This window comes from Carlito syrichta, unplaced genomic scaffold (assembly GCF_000164805.1).
Source record: "Carlito syrichta isolate Samal-C Ts95f unplaced genomic scaffold, Tarsius_syrichta-2.0.1 Scaffold314160, whole genome shotgun sequence".
NCBI lineage: Eukaryota > Metazoa > Chordata > Mammalia > Primates > Tarsiidae > Carlito > Carlito syrichta.
Window position 1 is genome coordinate 183,664 of NW_007258256.1, and position 22,854 is coordinate 206,517.

Here is a 22,854-nt window from a genome sequence, read left to right on the forward strand (position 1 = left end):
AACCTCAATTTTTCAGCCAACTCATCTTCAACAAAGCCTCCACCACTTAGCACTGGGGAGAGGAGAACCTATTCAGTAAATGGTGCTGGGAAAACTGGCTGACCACATGCAGAAGATTGAAACAGGACCCCTATCTACACCCATACACAAAAATTAACTCTAAATGGATCAGAGACCTAAATGCAAAACCTCAAACCATAACAACCTTAGAAAATGAAGGACATACCCTCATAGAAATTGGAACTGGCATCCAATTCCTGAACAAAACCCAAAACCCATAGACCATGAGAGATAAGATAGACAAATGGGACCTCATTAAACTGACAAGCTTCTACAAGCCAAAGAAACCATCAAGAGAGCAGGGAGACAGCCTACAGACTGGGAAAAAGTATTTGCCAACTCCAGATCTGACAAAGGTTTAACATCTTGGATCTGCAAGTAACTCAAACATGCTGAAAAGAAAAAAAAAAACAAACAACCCCATTATAAAGTGGGCAAAAGATATGAACAGACACTTCTAAAAGGAAGACATTCGAGCAGCCAACAGACACATGAAAAAATGTTCAACCTCACTAATCATCAGATGCAAATCAAAACCATACTGAGATACCACCTAACTCTATTTAGAATGGCAATTATAAACAACTCAAAAAAATAACAGTTGCTGGAGAGGATGTGGTGAAAAGGGAACACTTCTACACTGTTGGTGGGAGTGCAAACTAGTGCAACCTCTGTGGAAAACGGTATGGCAATTCCTAAAAGCTCTAAATATTGACCTCCCATATGACCCCGAAATCTCCCTACTGGGAATATACCCTGGAGAACTCAAATCACTCTATAAAAAAGATACCTGCACACATATGTTTATCACAGCATTGTTCACAATAGCAAGAACCTGGAAGCAACCATGCTGTCCATCAAAAGAAGACTGGATTAAAAAAATGTGGTACATATACACGATGGAATACTACGCAGCCATAAAAAAGAACAAAATCATGAATTTTGCAGCAACCTGGATGGAGCTAGAGTCTATAATACTGAGTGATCTCTCACAGAAACAAAGATCTGAGTATCACATGTTCTCACTCATATAGTGGACCTTGAACATCCAGTGTCATACTATAAGAAAATGACTGACAGTGGTGGGAAACTATGGGGGTGGGAGGGGAAGGGAGATGGGATTAACGGTAGTAAATATCTGTCTGGGGATGGGGAGATACCTCTTATCAACAAGGTTGCCTGAACGGAGCATATTTGTATACCTAACCCTTAACTGTACCCCACAATAGAAAAATAAATAAATAAATAATAATTTTAAAAAATCATTCATAGGTCAAAAAGTACTTTTATAGGTTTTGATATGAATAGTTGGAAGTTTAAGTAGTGCACTACTTTTTTACTTAAGGAATCTGTTTTTATGTTCATACATTTAATCAAGTCCTTCTAAAATATGTAAAATGCAATAGAAGTATAATCATGTCCTTCTAAAATGTAAAAATGTCCCTTTATATCTGGTAGCAAAAGCTCTGTGGGAGATTATTAGTAAGATAATTGCTGGTTTTCAATTTTTATATACATATTACCTGAACATTAATTTAACTTATGTATAGATGTATAGTCACACAGGTTCACCACTTGATTTAAAAAAAAAAAAACACATAAAAGGTGATATACACACAAGAAATGGAATAATGATACCAGTGTTATAGAACTCTAGAGATCATGGTCAAATCTGTATTTTTTTTTAAAAAAGAGAACAGGTCTAATTTTACTCCTTTGTTTTGTACTTGTACTTATTTTCTTTCTTTTTTTTTGAGTCAAGATCTCACTCTGCCGGGCTCGGTGGCTCAATCTGTAATCCCGTGCCTTTGGGAGGCTGAGGTGAGTGGATTGCCTGAGCCCGCGGGTTCGATACCCGCCTGGGCAACTTGGCGAGACCTCATCTCTACAATAAACCAAAAAATCAGCCAGGCATGGTAGCGCGTGCCTGTAGTTCCAGCTACTTAGAATGCTGAGGCGGAAGGATCACTGGAGCCCAGCAGGTCAAGGCAGCTGCAGAGGCCGGGAGAGGCCACTGCACTCCAGTCTGGGTGACAGAATGAGACTCCTACTCAAAAAAAAAAAAGATCTCACTCTGTTGCCCAGGTTGGCATGTAGTGCAATCATGGCTCATTGCAGCTTCAAATCCCTGAACTCAAGCAGTCCTTCTGTCTCAGCCTCCCTAGTACCTGGGACTACAAGCACGTGCCACCATACCCAGTTAATTCTTTTAAAAAACTTTTGTAGAGACAAGGTCTCATTCTGTTGTGCAGGCTGGTCTTGACCTCCTGATCTCAAGCAATCCTCCCACCTTGACAACCCAAAGTGCTGAGATTGCTGGTGTGAGCCATGGCATTCAACCCTGCTTTCTATTTTGTAAAATGATAGTGTTACTAAGATGCAAGAATGCCTTGGAAGACTCTGTGTGCTGGGGGGGGGGCGGTGAGGAAGCACATAGGTGTGTCTCACTTTATAGAAATATAACTAAATTATACATATATGATAATTATTCATTATAAGTACCAATAAAACTGTACCTTCAGACCTTGCATGTCTTTGAGGGTCTGACTTTATTCTTCACATCTGAATGGATTGCTCAAATAAGTTATTTCATTGCTTTTTACCAGGTGCCTATTCAACTCCTCTGCTATTATTTTCCAGCTGCCCACAATTATACATGTTCAAGGTTTGCTTTGATTACAAATTTAGTAGTTGAAACTACAGTATGGAATGCTAAATAATTCAAAAGAAAGACTCATTTATCCAACCCCACCCCCCCTTTTTTTAGGAGGATGTCAAAAATGAATATTTGCAAAAGGAACAACAAAAAGAATGGAAAGATTTCAAGGTATAATACTATATATGCCAAAAAAAATACATAGGAGAATTAATTATTCTTATAGTAGAATATATTGAATTGGTGACAACTTCAGAAAGTATGAATATTAAGGGAAATGAAATTATTTTTATGAATGGGTGTTAAAGAGAATATTTCTACTGAAAACATATTTTTAGTGCTTTATACAGCAGTAAAAAAGCCATGTGAAATAAATTTGTAGTAATTCCATATTTTTCCTCCCAATTTAGAGGAAAGAATATGATAAGTACGTACAGTGTGCTAAACAGTTTGTATATGTTGTCTCTTTTAAATCCTTTTACTACAGCTACTGATTTTTGTGTTTTATGGAATGGGACACTAAGAACAGGAGAAATTAAGAAACTTTTCCAAGTAACACAGATAGTTAATATAACGGGAAGTAATACAATTTGGGTTAACCCAATTCTAGATACAATGAGTTCTTTGCAATTTTGTGGTGCTTTTTGGGGCTATTGAATGTGGTTTGCAAGTGAGGATAAAACTATCTTTATTTTGTAATACGTAAGTCAAAGGAAAATATGATGTCCACGAGGCTATGGGATTAATTCGAATTTTTGACTCTTTGAAAATTTGCCTGTCAGAATCATTGTCATCACTTATACAATACTTCCTATAAGATACAGAGTGAATCAAACTCCTTAAAGATCTTATTGATGTACATCCTTAAATGTACTGAAAAATAAAATAAGGATAACTTGAAGATTGTGACATAGCTAAGAAACACAGGATCTCAAATACATAGAAAATGCAATAGAAACACAACGCAAAGATCTAAGACAATGTACATTTTTAAAAAAAATAACAACTTTTCTTGACTTTTCTGGCTAACATTGTAGATCAATGTGGTATAAGACAACATATCATCTATAGAAATTTAAAACCACAGGCAGATATTTTAAATAGGGTATTGTTTTAAAAAACAAAATTACTCCAATGGATTCCCCAGATAAATAGAAGAAAGAGTAATGTGTTTTCAAATGGCTCAATCTTGGATTCTGGGTCTAGGATACCATTGGTATAAACAAGTGCAGCACAAGCTCAATGTGGATTTAAGCCCCTTATGTATTTTCTCCCTTTGTGCTGTAAGTGTGTAGGGTAGGGTGGGGTCACTGACCTACTTAGTAAGAAAAAATGTGCCAGTGAAAATCTCTAAATATTTATTTCTGTTAAGCAGGGAACAGTGAAACAAAGAGTAAGATAAATTCCCATGTTAAAACACTACCTCCCATAACCATCTGCAATGATGCAATCTTTGGCAGAGTGGTAGTTTTCTGTTGCCTTGATAAATTTCTGATTGTTTCTGTTAAGATCCATTTTTGTGTATTTTTTTCATATTTTTGTCAATCAAGAGCACCTAATTAGCTCCCATGAAGGATCTGCATATTTTCTAATATTATAATTCACTAAAATATTAAGCCTAAGTTCATGATTGAAATATACAAGTAGGTTCAGGATCATCCACCATTCTTGGGGGTCTCATGAGAGGAGGCAGCAGAGATCAGCTGCTCCTCAGCACCCTGGCACCTGGCCCACTGCCACCATCTGTGGCAGTGGGCCAGCTCTGGCAGTGGGAACCCACAACAGGAACTTTGGAGAAGACGCATGGAGGAAATCTGGAGCTCTGCCCTGCCACCAGTGAGGAGACACTGACTGCCACCATTTTCTCTGTCCTGGACAGAGACCTGTGTTGACCCACTCAGCTCTATTCAGTCTCCAACCTGAGGCCCAGAGGTGATCTCTGCACCCCTCTGGGATCAACCATGGCTGACCCAGGGAGGAATCTTCAAGAGCAGACATGAAGAGACAAATGCCTTACCCCCACATTGGGCCAGGAATGGACACATCTAATCTGAGAGAGATTTGGCAGCAGCAGCAGACAAGTTGGGGTGAGTCCAAAGCTGATTCACCCTCCATCCCCAGCAGTCCATGGGCTGTCTGATCCATGCTGATATCAACCTGATCAGCCTGCACTGAGAGGTGAGGGGAGGGGCTAGAGATCATAGCTTGCTCTCTACCACAACAGCAACCAAAAGTAGCAGCAGTGCTTGGGACCCAACAGTAAAAATAAAAATAAAGGGAAAGGAATATGATGTTCTAGAAATGGCAACAGAAAGAACTCATTTTTTTCTTTTTATGTTTTGTTTATGTATTTTTTTCTTCATTTTTTAGTTTTTCTGTCTTCATGTGGGTATTTTTGAGAGTGAGTATGTCATCAGGTTTTTTTTGTTTCCTTGTATGTTTGTTTGATGTTTTCTTTGTTTATTCATTAGTTGGTGTGCCTGTTTTCCTTCTTCTTCTCTCCCTTCATCTTCCTCTTATCAGCCTTCTTCCTTTTTTTGTTCTTATCATTTTCCTAATCTCATTTTCTTTCAGGAGATATACATATACCCCCACTGCATGGACAGATCGAAAGGTGTAGAGAAGTGGGTTTAAGGGAGCCCACACATCAGTCAGCAGATACTGTGATCTGCAGATAGCTTCCTGAACTACAGCTCTCCCATCACACTTTAATCAAATCTCAAAACTACAAAAAGCACAGTCCCCCATCCCCACTTCAGCTTCAAAATTGAACAAATTCAGGGAATCTGCATAAGAAAGAATAGGGATTGAGCAAACAGAGCAATGGAATTAAAGAAGGAGGGGAAAGGGGGGAGGAAAACCAACACAAATGAAGAACAACCAAAGGAAGGACACAGCTCACACACAGACTTCTGGGAAGAAAGCACTTGAGAATATAGACTTCAGAACTCAAACAATGAAAAGCCCCCAAAATGGTCTCAAAACACAAAACTAGATATTAAGATATAATAGAGTGAATGAATAGAAATAAGGAGAGACAGAGGAAATAATGAAGGAGTTGATAAATGAGATGATGGCAATAAAGAATACAGTAAATAAAATATATAACAAACTGATAAGCATAGAAAGCAGAATTAACCAAGCAGAAGAAAGAATCTCAGAGCCTGAGAACCCAAATATGGAACTAATCCAAACTGTTAGAAACATAGAAAAGGAGCTTAAAAAAAAAAAAAAAGAACAAAACCTCTAAGGGATGTGCAATTATATCAAAAGGTTGAATCTATGTTTAATTGGCATTCTTCAGGCAGATAGAGAGATAGAGACCACGCTGGAACATTCTAAGAAATTATCTAAGAAAACATCTCTCATCTCATCAGAAATATGACATTCAAACACAAGAGAGTCAGACAACCCTTGAAAGACAGCAAATGAGAAGACCAACTACACAAAGTATGTGTAATTCACTTACACAAAGTAGGTATAAAAGAAAAAAATCCTAAAGATAACAAGAGAGAAAGGTCAGACCACCTACTGGGAATACCAAGTAGACTTATCTACAGAAACACTATAAGCAAGAAGAGACTGGAGTCCAATATTCAAATTTCTCAAAGATAAACAATTCCAACCAAGAATTTCCTACTAGCTAAGCTACACTTCATCGGCAATGGAGAATTAAAATCCTTCCCAGATAGTCAATCCCTAAGAGTTTATGCCACCTCCAGGTCAACTCTATGAGAAATGCTTAAGAAGTATTAAACACAGAAGAAAGAAAAAGAACAACCACACTTTTCCCAAGAATTCAAGAAAAAGATTTAAAAAACACACATATCTCAATCCAAAAATCAAAAGAAAGTCAGCAAAGAAACAACAACAAACTATATAAGACTCTTATGACAGGGATAAACTCTCATATTTCAATAATTAGACTGAATGTGAATGGACTAAAAAGACATAGAATGGCAAGCTGGATAAAAACACATGATGCAATGATATACTGTCTCCAGGAGACTCATTTCACCAGAATGGACACTCACAGACTCAAAATTAAAGGATGGAAAACAAATTTTTTTTGAGTGAATAGAACACAAAAAAACAAAAGTTGTGATCTTAATATCAGACAAAATATCCTTTAAGCTATCAAAAATATTCATCATAAACATATGCATCAGCATAGGAGCACCAACTTTTGAAAACCAGCTTCCAGTTAAACTAAAAAAAGATATTGACTCTAACACTGTCCTAGCTGGAGACTTAAGTACCTCGCTAACAACTCTATATAGATCATTGAGACAAAAAATTAATAAGGAGATCCAGAACCTCACTTGATACATGACCAAATGGACTTAATAGGCACCTACAGAACAATCCACACAACAACCACAGAATATACATTCTACTCATTACTTAATGGAATGTACACCAAAATCAACCAAATCCCCGACCATAAACAAATCCCATAAGATCAAAATACTGCCATGCACCTTCTCAGACCACAGTGGAAAAAAAAAAAAAATATATCAACACCAACAACTTCCCCTACCCCCAATCTACAAAGATGTGGACACTAAACAGCATGATACTGAACAACTCCTAAGTCAACACAGAAATCAAAGCAGACATTAAAAGATTTGTGGAAACACAGAAGAAAGAAAGAAAAAAATAGAACAATCATATTTTCCCCAAGAATTCAAGAACAAGATTAAGAACACACACACATCACAATCCAAAAATCAAAAGAAAACCAACAAATAAGCAAACAAAGAACAACAAACTTCATAAGAACCTAATGAAAACAAATGAAAATAAAGACACATCTTATCAAAACCTATGGGATGCCATGAAAACAATACTGAGCAGGGAATTCATTTATTTACAAACACACATCAAGAAAATGGAAAGATCACAAGTTAACAACAGCCTAAAAAATCACCTAAGGGAGCTGGAAAGACAAGACCACCAAAATCCTAAATTCAGCAGAAGAATCCAGATTACCAAAGTAAAAGCCCAAATACAGGACACAGAAGACAAAAATATCATAGAAAAAAGTCAATGAATAAAAGCTATTCTTTGAAAGGATAAACAATATTCATGGACCGATAGCCAGGTTGATGAAGAAAAAGAGAGTAAAAGCCAAAATAAACACAATAAGAAATGCAAAAGATCATATCACAATGAACCCCAAAGAAATACAAAATATTATTAAACATTACTATGCACAACTACATAAACCTAAATGAAATGGAGAACTTTCTGACATACACAACCTCCCAAGATTGAAACAGGAAGCCATTGAGACATTACACAGACAAATAACAACCCTGAAAATTAACTCCATCATAAGAAAACTACCTATAAAAAATAATTCCTTGACCAGGCGGCTTTCTAGCAGAGTTCTGCAAAACACAGAAGGAGCTGACACCAATTCTGTTGAAAGTATTCCAAGCAATCAAGAAAGACAGAACTCTCCCCAAATCATTTTATGAAGCTAACATCACTTAGCTGATACCCAACTGATACCCAAACTGCCCACTTTCACCCTTCCTGTTCAACATAGTGTTGGAAGCACTAGCTAGAGCATTCAAACAAGAGAAGGAAATCAAGAATAGCCAAATAGGAAAAGAGGAAGTCAAGCTATCCTTCTTTACTGAGGATATGATTCTATACCTTGAAAATCCAAGATAATTTGTCAAAAATATTCTTGCACAGCTAAAGAACTTTTGACAAAGTTTCAGGGTATGAAATCAATGTGCAAAAGACTGTCATATATCAAAAATAAAAAGCAAAATGCCATTCACAATAGCAACAACAACCAAAAAAATGAAATACCTTAGCATCTTCCTAATCAGAGAAGTGAAAGACCTTTACAACGAAAACTACAAGACACTGCTCAAAGAAATCAAAAATGACACAAAACAAATGGAAAAATATTCCATGCTCATGGACTGAAAGAATCAACATTGTTAAGGTGTCCATCCTACCCAAAGCAATCTGTAGATTTAATGAAATACTCATTAAATTTACTAACATCATTCTTCTTAGACCTGGAAATGACAATACAGAAATTCATATGGAAACATAAATTACTACAAATAGTCAAAACATTTCTTAGCAAAAGAAACAGACTTAAAACTTTATTATAAGACTACAATAATCAAAACAGCACGGTATTGGTACACGAACAGGCATATAGGCCAATGGAATAGGATAGAGATTCTGGAAAAAACACTAATTTCTCAACCAACCCATCTTCATTCAGCAAAGCCTTCACTATAAACCACTAGGAAAGGAGAACTTATTTAGTAAATGGTGTTGGGGAAACTGGCTGACCACATGAAGATTAAAACTAGAACCCTACCTATCATCATACACAAAAATCAACTCTAAATGGATCACAGACCTAAAAGTAAAATCTCAAACTATCAGAACCTTAGAGAATGCAGGAGACACCCTGATGAAAATTGGAACTGGAAACCAATTCCTGATCAAAATCCCAAATGCCCATGACATAAGAGGTAAGATAGACAAGTGGGAACTCACCAAACTGACAAGCTTCAGCAAAACAAAAGAAATCATCAAGAGAGGGGGAGACAGCTCACAGAATGCTTAAAAATATTTGCCAACTGTGTGTCTGACAAAGACCTAACTTCTAGAATCTACAAGGAACTCAAACATGCCAAAAAGAGGAAAACAAACAGTCCTATTAAAAAGTGGGTCAAAGATATGAATAGACATTTTTCAAAAGAAGACATAGAAGCAGCCAACAAATACAGGAAAAAATGCTCAACTTCACTAATAATCAAAGAAACACAAAATAAAACCACACTAAGATACCACCTAACTCCAGTTAGGGTGGTCATCATCAGTAATTTAAAAAAACAACAGATGCTGGAGAGGATACAGAGAAAAGGGAATACTTCTACACTGTTTGTGGGAATGTAAACTAGTACAACCTCTGTGGACAACAATGTGACACTTCCTCAAATATCTAAAAATTGACCTTCCATATGACCCAGCAATCCCCTTTCTGAGAATATACCTGGAGGAACTCAAATCACTCTATGGAAAAGATACCTGCACATACATGTTTATTGCAGCATTATTCTCAAGAGAAAAAAACATGGATCCAACTACGCTGCCCATCAAAAGTGGACTGCATAAAAAACATTGTTTATATACTTGATGGAATATTATGCAATCATTAAGAAGGACAAAATTATGAACTTCACAGCATCTTGGATATATTTAGAGTCTATAATACTCAGTGATCTATCACAGACACAAAGAACTGAGTACCACATGTTCTCACTCATAAACAGACTCTGAACAATTATCATAATACTATAAAAAAGGTTTGGCCGTAGTGGGAGAGAGATGGAGAGAGTAAGGGAGAGAGATGGAGCATACTTCATCAATAAGGGTACCTGATCTCAAACCACATGAAGTGGGTACCAAAATTATGCCCAAACTTTACTTGTACAATGACTATTTGTAAATCTAATCCTGAATTATATCCCATATCCTTAAAATAAAAAGAAATATGCAGATATTTTTCTTTTAAATTCTGGTTTTTTCTAAAATAATATTTTATCATCTCTTCACTTCTGTACATCAAATTAAATAAATTAAATATTTCATGCTGTATCATTTTTTAATTGCATGCAGTTTTGTAATATTTTTGCCCCTACTAATTTCTCCTGCCCTACTGAATTTTGTTCAGCTCCCTAGAAGATCGTTCTTTCTTGTCTGAAACACCTTTACCTGAAAAGATTTGTAACTGCTTATTGTCAAATTCACTAATAGACTGTAATTTCAATAAGGGAGAGATAGTGAGAGGCACATTGCCTGTGACATCAAAAGACTTAGCATTTATGAATTCTAATGAATGACATATATATCATCAATAGATGCTACTACTGCTGATGTGACCGAGAATAAATATGTCATAACTTTGTTGACATCACCCTAAATTTACATAGAAGTAGGTTCCCTAGCAAATTTGGGAGTTCAAGATTCTTCCTTCATTCAAGCTATTGTTAATCTTTCACAATACCCTGCTATCCGATACAATATCATCATATGTTTAGAAGATGATTTAGGGAACTTTTAGTTGAATATATCTAACTCTTTTTGTTTGTTTGCTTATTTGTTTGTTTTAGTAGAGATAGGATCTCACCATGTTGCCTAGGCTAGTCTAGAATTCCTGACCTTAAGCAATCTTCCATCCTTCCTCTGAAAGTGCTGGGATTACGGGTGTGAATCACTCTACTTGGCCCTCAGATTTATTAAAGTTATTGTGAGAGCAGTTTATGAAGAATATTCACAGAATTCTATCTGAAAATTGCTGCTCTTACACCAAGTTGTAAGATCTGGATTATTTGCCAACTGTGTAAGTTCATCTGCCACAGAAATTCTTATTAAAAATGCCTTATTACCTGCCTTTTGATTATTGGTTTTGGCAGGATATCCATTCTAGTGCCAAGGAGATGTCATGGAAGTCAATCTTGATTTCTTTCTTTCTGTAGTGTATCCATCAGGGAATGATGGAACAGCTAGACACTTAGAAAAAAATTGTGAGCATATCAGATTTCATAGTTTATGGATATTATACATGCAATAATAAGAAGAGATTGTGAGCTTTCATGTTGATGCTTTCTAACCTACCAGACTTAAGCAGTATACGTATTCTATAGATATTTTTCATGAATTTCTATAGATATTTTATTAATTTTCTCTAAAGATTTTTAAAAAAAATTTCATATTCATATAAACTGAAACTAAGGAAAAACCAATTGGAGAGAGGATGGAAAAATACATAGTTGCTCATTGTGTTTTGTTAATCAATGTTTTGTTTGTTTGTTTGTTTGTTTTTTTAATGTTTGGGAAATCTGTTTTTATTTTTTATTTTTTATTTTTTTGAGTTGGAGTCTCACTCTGTCGCCCAGACTGGAGTGTAGTGGCCACTTCTGGCCACCGCAGCCTCGACCTGCTGGGCTCCGGCGATCCTTCCACCTCAGTCTTCCAAGTGGCCGAAATTACAGGCATGCGCTACCACGCCCGGCTGATTTTTTGATTTATTGTAGAGATGAGGTCTTGCTGCCAGATGGGTGTCGAACCCGCGGGCTCAGGCAATCCACTCACCTCAGCCTCCCAAAGGCGCGGGATTACAGGCTGAGCCACCGAGCCCAGCTTGTTTTTATTCTTTACATCTGAATTTGTTTCTCTTCTTTGGGGATATGGAAAGGGATTATCTTCAATATGTTCCCTTTGAGTGATAAATAAAATGTTTTAATATGACGTCTGTTCTTTTGATATACTTCTGGTACTTTGTGTTGGAAAGGCTTTAGGCCACACCTCTGACCTAGACCTGAAGTGATAATAGAAAGGATCAGTTCAACTCTAAGACAGCTGCTGGAGAGGGTGTGGCGAAAAGGGAACACTTCTACACTGTTGGTGGGAGTGTAAACTAGTGCAATCTCTGGAAAGCAGTGTGGCAATTTCTAAAAGCTCTAAAAATTGACCTTCCATATGACCCTGCAATCCCCCTACTGGGAATATATCCTGAAGAACTCAAATCACTCTATAAAAAAGATACCTGCACATGTATGTTTATCGCAGCATTGTTCACAATAGCAAGAACCTGGAAGCAACCATGCTGCCCATCAAAAGAGGACTGGATTTAAAAAATGTGGTACATATACACAATGGAATACTACGCAGCCATAAAAAAGAACAAAATAATGAATTTCGCAGCAACCTGGATGGAACTAGAGTCTATAATACTGAGTGACCTCTCACAGAAACAAAGATCTGAGTATCACATGTTCTCACTCATATAATGGACCTTGAACATCCAATGTAATACTATAAGAAAATTACTGACAGTAGTGGAAAACTATGGGGGGGGGGATGGAGATGGGCTCAATGGTGGCAAATATCTGTCTGGGGACAGGGAAACACCTCTTATCAACAGGGTGCCTGAATGAAACATATTTGTTAATCAATGTTTAACAAACTGCTCCCTTTTACCTCCCACTAGAATTCTCAATTTATAGTCTTTCCCAGTTTTCATAGTGTAAATATTCCCATCACAGCTAATTTCAGGTTCTCAACTTTAAGCGCAGTTGGAAAGAGATTCACATGATAACCTCTCATGTGACCATAAGCCAACTCCAGGACAGCAGTGGTTCCTGTGAGAATATGCGCTTACACAAACTTGATTTACCAAGGCCCAGGAAACTGTGACTTTTAATTTAAAATCATCCAGAGAATAAAAGAAGTGATGGGGAGATGAGAAGCCATTCCAGCAGTGCTTGTAGGGGTGCTGAGTTAGGAGAGGTAGACTATCTGCTTAGAACTATTATGGATGATTAAATAAAAGGTAGAAAGTTAAGCGAAAATATACTTCAATATTGATAACAACCACCAAAAATTTTTCTGGATTTGCCTTTCAATCTTTCTATATATTCTTACTGGTTTTCTTAAATTAAATTTTCTATTGAACAATGTTTGATATCAATGTTTGATATATTGTTTATTTTATTCATTTAGACAATATATACCAGGCAGACTTGCCACCCAATGTCCCTGTCATTCCTGTCTCTAGTCAAACCTCTTTGTTATTCTGAACAAGTTTGAACTCCTCAATAAAAGCATTCAACTTTTTGTGCTTAATTTTCCCTCCCAAGGTTTTGCCTTTTTGACTGTTCTATTCAGTTTATTTATTATTCTTTTAGCACAAATTCTATTTGGGGTCTGTTTTTTAACCTTTCCCCGGCTCCTTCTAACCAGTATCAGTGGCTTCTATCCTCAAGCTAGAACACCCACCATACTCTATGAAACATTCCCTGATTGCCCCACACTCCTACTGATCATCCTTTCTTAATGAATACATTTGTTCTGTGATTTACAGATAGGTACTTGCTTATGTATTGAACTATTCCTTGCTAATGTGTTGTACATGTGCCTCCTTTTCTGTCTTAAGATATATACTAAAGTATTTGTGAATAGAGATCATTTTTAAATAGAATATTCATGAATACATAAGGGAACCTAATAATTACTCAGTGTTATCTTCAATATAGAACCAAAAAAATCATTTGAAAAATAAATTTAAAAAAATACTTTTATCAGATTTGAATTGTTTTAATAGTTTGAACAAAATACTGACAGGATGAAAATAGCTACAATCTATATTTCATTCACTTTATTCTCATAATAGGCTTTCTTTAGTATTTTTGTTGATCTAATCACCTTTGAATGAAATAAGGAAAGTATTTTGAATCAGAATAGAATTATGATTCAGAGTAGGAATCCATTTTATCATAGAAAGAACTGAAGCAGCCAGGGTGGCCCAGGCCTGTAATCCCATTACCTTGGGAGGTAGAGGTGAGAGAATTCCCTGAGTCCAGGCATTCAAGACCAGCCTGAGCAACTTTGTGAGACATGGTTTCTACAGAAAATAAATAAATAAATAAATAAGTCAGTTGTGATGGTGCATGCCTGTGATTACAGCTACTTTGGAGGGCTGAGATAGAAGGATCACCTGAACCAGCACATCAAGACTGCACTCCAGTTTGGGCTTCAGAGTGAGACTCCTATTCGGAAAAAAAAAAAAAAAAAAAAAAAGAACTGATGCACTAGAAAAAATGAGAAAGAAATACACTTTTCAAATATCTGAAGCAATCACTCTATATTAACTTTCAAACTATATTTAGAAATTTTAAACGTAAATACTCAATAAATTGCAAAAATAAAAGTACAAATCATGAACCCATAGTTTTAAATTTCTCGTGGGTTTTATTATTTTAAGAAAAGGGGCAAGAACTGGTAATCTAATTTTAGTGGGCATACTGAAATAATGATTAATAATATTTGTTATAGTTTATCAGATTTATACTAATTTGAAATATTTATACTTCATAAATATTTCAAATTAGTATAAGAATATCAACTACTTTTTTACTTTCAAGAAGAGACAGAAAGATCACAACTTATCTCACACTTCTAAATTGTGCTATAGAAATACAACTCAAATAACTCCACAGAAGTACAGAACCTGGCATGATGGTGCATGCCTATAGTCCCAGCAACTGGAGAGACTGAAATGGGAAAATCGTTTAAGCCCAGGATTTGAAGCTGCTGTGATCTATGATCGCACCACTGGACTGCAGCTTGGGTCACAGACTCCCATCTTTGGGGCTGCGGGATGGTGGTGAGGGGGAGAGAAAGCAAAACAACAAATTATCGCTCACTTATTTAAGTTATTTCTTGTCCATAAGTCCAAAGTCAAAAACAGATAATTCTATGGAAACAAAATATTTAAAAATAAATATAAAATGTCCAGATGCCCTTGCTGCACTTAAAAAAAAATTATTGACATATTTATATCAGCCTTCACACTAGTTCTTTGTCCTTAATAGCATGCCTCTACTGTATCCTTTCAAGCATTAAAAAAAAAGAAAAAGAAAAGAAATTAACTATCTTTTAGTCTTCTTTTTTCTGGACTGTATTGCACTAGTTCCTTTAGTGTCCCTCATAAATTCTATTTTCTTTTTCTTTAATTATGTTATTGTTCTCTTCTGGACCCTCAGTGATTAACATGAGACCACTAAATTAAATTTCACTTGTTATGCCTGAGTCTCTGTGTACCAAGTTATTACATTAATTGACCTGATGCCTCTGGCTAGTCTCCATTCACGACTGAAATGGAATATATTCTTGAGATGTGATTTTTTTTTTTTCTCATTATACCAACTATCAACTATCGGTTAATCTTTCAATCATAAATTTTTTTATTTTTTCCACTGAGAGTATTATGAAAAGAAATTAATCTTCTAAGCTGTGTCTATAGCTTTTAAATGAAGAATTGAAAGATTTTGGTTTTTGGCATTTGTTTCTTTTTTGTTTTTTTGTTTCTGCTTCACACTCATCTTTATGTGAACATTGTCCCAGGGTTGAACTTGTCCTTCTGTTTTTCTCCTCCTCTAAATTGTAGACACTTCAGCTCCTTGAAGATAAAGTCTCTTGTTTATAAAGGCATTTACAGTTTTAAAGCAGAGAAATGACACATATGCAGGCCTTCAGTAAGCATGACTTAAATGATGAAAATGGATGAATATCTGGATAATTCACATTATACAGAGATAAAAGAAAAGAGTGTACCATGGATAAGGGTGGGCTGTTGAAAATGGAGAGATGTAAGTCAAAGGATAAAAAGTAGCAAGTATGTAGCATGATCAAATCTAGCAATGGAAGGTACAATATGAGGACTGACTATAGCTAACAAAATTGTATGACATTTGTAATTTTTGTTAAATATGTAGACTTTAGCTGCTCTTGTCACACACACACACAGAAAATCTACTATGTGAGAGGATAGATATTTTCATTTCCTTCCCTATAGTAACTATTTTATTAACCATATGTATTCAATACCATCATGTTGTTAAGCTTAAAATATACACAATAAAATTAATTTAAAACAAATGATTCATAATTTTCAGGTAATATAAAAAAGAAGAAAAACTTCCATACAATTTACTCATATTTATTGACCATTACTCTGTATCTGGCTAAGTAATCAGGGATCAACAAAAATGAAACAGTCCCTGTTTTTATAGATCTTCTGGGTCTCTCTAAAGGGAGATAGAAAATTACAAAGATTATTTATGCACAAATAAGTACATATATAATATTGTGAGATGTGCTCTCAAGGGTGTTTTAAAGGAAAAGGACTAGGCATGTGAGGTGGAATAATGGATTCATCTAGCATGTGTTCCTATGAATTATCTGAATTTGCTTTACTATCTTGCTTAAAGCTAAACCTAAAGTCCTTGGTTATTTTGAGATAATTTGTGATTTTTTTTATGCCATTTGTTTAGCACTTTTGAAATCATTTTTATTTATTTTTTATTTGTGTGTGTGAGTGTACATATATATTAGGTTCACTAAATTATTTGTAGGCTGGACATGGTGGCTCAAGCCTGTAATCCCAGCACTTTGGGAGGCTGAGATGAGAGGATTGCCTGAGCCCAGGGGTTCCAGACCAGCCTAGGCAACTTGGTGAGATCTCGTCTATATGTTAAATAAAAAAAATTAGCCTGGCGTGGTAGTATGCACCTGTAGATCCATCTACTTGAAGGCTGAGTAAAAAGAATTGCCTGAGCCCCAGCTGATTGAGGCTGAGGTGGCCGTGAGCGTGCCCCTACATTGCAGCCTGGGCGAGAATGAGACTCCGACTCAAATAAATAAATAAGTAAATAAATCAAAATTACTTGTAGGATCGGTGGGGCATCTAATATGTACCCATCGAAAAATAATTACAAATTCTCAGATTCACCTGTATTTTTCTTTATCACATTTTAAAAGTTTTCAATTCAATCCTTTAAGATATGCTACTAAAAGTGAACCATAGGTGAAGTATATTTCTAACTTTATTGTTCTTATTTTATACCTCAGCACTTCTTGAATGTGAAAGTTTCTGACTATTGTATAGCTTTTTCTTTTAGAGTTTAGTATTTTAGGTTTAAATATATGATGTGGAACTTGTAGAGTATAGCATTATATAATTCAAAGTACTGTATTCTACAGGAAGCATTTGCATTTTCCTTATTTTTCTCTTTGTGAAAGAAATTTTAGTGTTAATATTATATGTTATAAATAGCGATGTCTTATCTTGAGTATATACACATCTGTGAATCTTCTTTCAATGCAAAACTCCAAACAACTTCCATGATTCCTAACATAAGGATATAAGTATTTCATCAGACCAACAGTAATTCAAGAGTTGTTTAAGACAGTGGTTAATGATTTAGCATCTGTCTACATTGTATATAAATAAATTGTGTTCATTATATGCAAAGGACTGGTGTCCATTTATCAGTGGTAGGAGGATGAAGAATTCAGGGATGTGAGTCAGGGCAGTAAGGAAGAACAGCTTAGTCAGTTACAGCTAGAAGATTGCTTTTGTATGAAATGGAGAGTGTGTTATTATCACAAATGTTGAAATGAGAAGCCAGGATATAAAGCCTCAATTAAAAAGAAAGAAAGAAAGGAAGGAAGAACAGCTTAATGTCCTTGTATGGAGATAATGTTTTGGGATTTGTTGTTTGTCTGGTTGGTTATTTTCAATCTAGAAATCCAAGACTGACTTAAACTATGAAGGAAAAATTGACAAATGATTATATATAGCAAGAGAAGGCTAAGATCAGTCACAAATGGAATCTCTTAATAGGCACATCTTGCAGTTTAGAACTCAAAATGCACACCCCAAGCAAAAGTTGACAAGTGGTTCAGTCTGAGACTCAAAAAATTTCTCAGGTACCAGAACAGGCAAGTGAGTTCACAAAATAGTACCAACAGGGTACACAAATCAGTGAGAAAAGAGTTTTCTGATCTTATCCTCATGGTGTAACCAGATGCCCAAGTAGCCAATAAAAGTCACAAGTTTGGCAGGTGAGGCTTTCTAGAGTCAGGGTTATGCATGGACTAGTCACTATAGCAGGAGGCTGTGATCTGAGTAATCTTTAAATTTTCAGTAAGTTTTATCTATATCTGTATATATAAGAAAGATATATAAAGGATCCACAAATACCTGTTAAAGAAAATATATATTGCTATGCGCATATTGCTAGAGGCCCATTCTACAACTATAGCAATATTATGCACACATTCGGGGTGCTTTACTTTTGTCGTGAATACTATGCATTTGAGTCATATATGTCAAAGAGAAAAAAAAAACATATGCTAAATTTGTAAATAAACTATTTAATATCCTGAGAAAAAAATCATTTGCTATCTGATGATCACTGTCTTTTTCCTTCTTTGGTTACATGACCTTAATGTCATTCTCAAGAATTCCAATCCAACAGCAGGCTTGCTCTTCTGCTGTTACCCATTAGGTAAATCTAGCCTTCAGGTGAAACTCCTCTTTATAACAGGACTGCTTTTCTGGTGCTAAGCTTGCCCATCCTTCAACTGCTGCTTTTGATAAAAGCCACAATTATCTGGGAAATGTGAATGCAGTTTCTGGAGAGAGCTGAGCCCTTCTGAGGATGAATTGCTTGGTGGGCTAAGTTCTGTCATCAGAAATTTCCAGGCAATTCGCATTGGAGTACATGTCTAAGGGTGTGGGAACATGTGGACAGATTTTACCCTTTGTGTTTAACTTGGCAGTCTTTGTCCTCACTGTTCACTGCAATGTTTTATAACAATGACATCTTCTTACAGGATTCATGTGACTAGGTTTTTAATAGAAAAACCTGTTGGTTTTCATAAGGGCAAGGAGAGAATGGATAGAGAGGTAGTTATAAAGTTTTTATCCATTTTCAAACCAAACAATAAATCTAAAATGCTCTGTGACCAATGTACACCATAAATGAAGAAGTGCTGAAAAGTGTTCAAATTAATTTTCCAATGCAATGGAAAAAATACAAGTGCTGTGATATCAGCTTCTGCAGTTTTCCTTTCTGCTCCCTGGGTCTGTTTTTTTTTTCTCTCTCTCTCTATGGCCAAGGATGTGACTAATCTTGGAGTATGGTCCATGTGGTGATAAGTAGAATGTATATTCTGTGTTTGTTGGGTGGAATAATCTGTAGGTAGCTATTAAGTCCATTTGGTCAAGTGCCAAGTTTAGGTTCTGTATCTCCTTGTTGATTTTTTGCCTTGATGATCTACCTAGGGTTGTAAGTGGGGTATTCAAGTCCCCTGCTATAATAGTGTTAAAGTCAATATCTTTTTTTAGTTTACTTAGTCATTGCTTTATAAATGCTTGTGCTCCTGTGTTGGGTGCACATATGTTTAGGATGGATATTTCTTGTTGATGGATTGAACTTTTTATCATTATGTAGTGTCCTTTTGCATCTTTTAAAATTTTTGCTAGCTTAAAGGTTGTTTTGTCTGATATTATGATTGCCACTCCTGCCTTCTTTTGTGATCCATTTGTCTAGAAACTCATTTTCCATCCTTTAACTTTGAGTCTGTGCGCATCCCTTGTAGTGAGATGAGTCTCATGGATGCAGCAAATAATTGGTTCATGGTTTCTTACCCAGTTTGCTATTCTTTGTCTTTTCATTGGTGCATTTAGTCCATTCACATTCAGGCTGATTATTGAAATGTGATTGTTTATTGCTGTCATGGGGTTCTTATAAAGTTTTTTCTGTTTTGCTTGTTTTCTTTTGACTTTGGGGTTAATGTATGTGTGTGTTTTCAAGTTTCTTGTTGCACTGCATCCTTTTTTGATTCTGTGCTCTGCTGTTCTCTTGGGAAGTGTGTGGTCATTCTTCTGTGCTTAATACCCTTCTAAGTGTCTCCTGTAGAGCTAGCCTCTAAGCTGCATAATCTCTTAGGGAATGGATGTCTGGGAAGAATTTTACTCCATCACTGGTGAAGCTGAGCTTGGCTCTATAGGAAATTCTTGGTTGAAATTGGTTATCTTTGAGGTCTTTGAATATAGGGCTCCAGTTCCTTCTTGTTTGTAGTGTTTCTGCTGATAGGTCTGCTGCTATTCTGATTTGTTTTACCCAGTGGGTAGTCTGATCTTTGTCTCTTGCTGCCTTTAGAATTTTTTTCATCTGTGCCTATTTTGTGTAGGTGAATTAATATGTGTCTAGGGTTTGGTCTTCTCATTTGATGTCTTGTGGGGAATCCTCTGTATCTCTTGTGCTTGACTGGCCACATCTTTGGTGAGATGGGGAAAGTTTACTTGGATTACCTTCTGGAATATTTGATCCAAGTTGTTATCCACTTTCCTCTCTTCTTCTGGGATACCAATCAGGCATAGGTTTGGCCTCCTGATATAACTGCATATCTCTTATAGGCTTTGTTCTTTTTTTCTATGTTTTTTACAGATTGGGTTAATTCCACATTCTGGTCTTCAAGTTCTAAGATTCTTTCTTCAGTTAGATTAATTCTGCTTTACTGCTTGCCATCTTGTTTTTTATTTCCTGGATGAAATTTTTTATTGCCAAAATCTCTGTCACAAATTCTTTCAATGTTGCATCTTGTCTTTCTTGAGTCTTATTCACTCTTTCTATCCATTCCCTAATCCCTATTGTATTCTGGGTCAGTGGTAGGTGACTTGGGCACCTACCCCTTGTTGGGCACCAAGGTCTGATTTTTGAGGAGTTTTTGTCTTTGCTACAATTGAAATTGCCTGAGGTCTTCCTTTGGTTTTCCTCATTTGTGACAGATCTCTTGTTTTTCTCTTTAGTTCTGTTATTCAGTGTCAGTGGGAGAGGCTTTCCCTTATGATGTTTGCTCAATCCTCTATTCTTCTCTGATCTGGACTTTTGATTTGTTCTATTTTGAAATAGGACAGTTGATGGGAAGCTTTGCTGTTTCTTTTAGTTTTTGAAATTCAATTAAAGTAGGGGATGGGGCACTAGAATTCAGAAGCTATTTGCAAATTGCAGTGTTCACTTATTGTGGTATGTGTTCCCTGAGACGCAGTCCCCACCACCACTCTATATGATGATGCAAAGCAGAAACTGATGCAAAAAAAATAGAACACACATACACACAGAGACATGCATACACACCCCAAAACAAACTCGAATAACAACAAAGTGAAACAAAACAAACAATAAAAAAAAAAACCAAGAAAACTACACACACACACACACATGCCTAGTATAAAGTGAATAGAGAAGCAAACAGAAAGACTGGAGGAAGAAAAATAAATGGAGTTCAGGTCGAATCCTCACACATATATTGACATACACTATAAACTATAAAAAATGAAAATTAAAAAACCCCAGAAGAACAAAAGAGCAAAAACAAACCAACAACAACAAAATTGAAAAATGATTACTTAATCGTTCACATACACATATAAACAGAAAATGACAAATAAAAGAAGAAACAGAGAAAGAAAAGAAAAAATTCTTAGGGGGAGGGGAGCAGATCAAACCCTCACATGCGCATTCAAAGGAAAAATATTTAAAAAATTGATGAACTAACAAAGTCAAAAATTATTTCACTTTTTTCAATTGAAAGTTAAAAAATAAACCTGTCCTCTTGTGGCAGGCTCTGTAGAGCCACCTCTTGCACTCTCTCCTCAGTGTACAAAGCAGGGAAGGAGGAGGGGCAGTGGAGGTGGGTGGGACTGCAGTCCTCCCCTCCCACTCTCATATGGTCAGGGAGATCTCCAGTGAGGAGGTGCAGGATTGTATCTTCCCCAGGTATGTACCCCCAGGGGGTGCCCCAGCCTGGTCTATCCTGGAATGGAGCTCTCCTGTTGCAACTGATGTCCAAGCTCTGCCTGGGTTTATCCCTCTCAGTTGTGGCCCAGCTGTGTGGGTCTGATGTTTAGAGGATTGCTGGGGAGGAGGGAGTTTGAGTCAGCCCTGGACTCACCAATGAACTCTTTGGAGTCCTTCCTTGTCCTTCTCTGAGCACACCCTTTGTCCCAAGGCTGGATCAGGGTAAGGGGTGTTCATCTGGAACTCAGTACTCCTCAGGTCCCTCTGAAGTTTGTGCTTTCAGGATATTGCCTCTGGGTCATGAGCAATCCCTGAGTAGTTGATCCACCAATCACAGAGATTGGGTCTGTTGCTCCGTGGTGAATGAGTTGGAGCACTTTCCTGCCCCACCTTCAAGATGGTGGTAGGTCACCTCTCTTGTTCTCTTCCATGGGACCTTGCCTCTGGACTCCCTCTTCAGTGCCTGCTGGCAGTGCTCTGCCAGACACTGAAGTGGTGAGGCAAAGACAGGAGCCAGCAGTCTCTCTTCTGCTGTTTCAGTGACGGACAGCCTGAGGCAATATTTTCTCCCCCACTTTTTTCCATTAAAAAAAATAATGCTTGGCTTCTGTGACCTGTGAAGAGCCAAGGATGAAGCAGAGAAGCTGCAACACTAGCTGTTGCACTAGGGGCCTGGCCACTTGCTCACAAGCTCCTACTTTGTCTCTCCCAGCATTTTCTTCACAGGGAGGGTTTGTTGATTTAAAAAAAAAAAAAGAAAGGAAAAGAAAATGATCAGCCAGTTTCCCCAGCACCATTTACTGAATAGGTTCTCCTCTTCCCAGTGGTAGGTGGTGGAGGCTTTGTCGAAGATGAGGGTTATCCCCGTACACAAAAATTAACTCTAAATGGATCAGAGACCTAAATGTAAAACCTCAAACCATAAGAACCTTAGAAAAT

The 22,854-nt window shown here is 36.6% G+C and overlaps 1 protein-coding gene across 1 annotated transcript in view; it reads left to right on the forward strand.

Annotated features, from left to right (window-relative positions):
* Positions 1-22,854, forward strand: part of LOC103273754 (cyclic nucleotide-binding domain-containing protein 1-like) — a 207,814-nt gene that overhangs the window by 181,814 nt on the left and 3,146 nt on the right. The window contains exon 7 of the mRNA XM_008071197.1: positions 2,828-2,887. Within this exon, the coding sequence (XP_008069388.1) occupies positions 2,828-2,887 (60 nt within the window). The remainder of the gene's footprint in view (positions 1-2,827; positions 2,888-22,854) is intronic.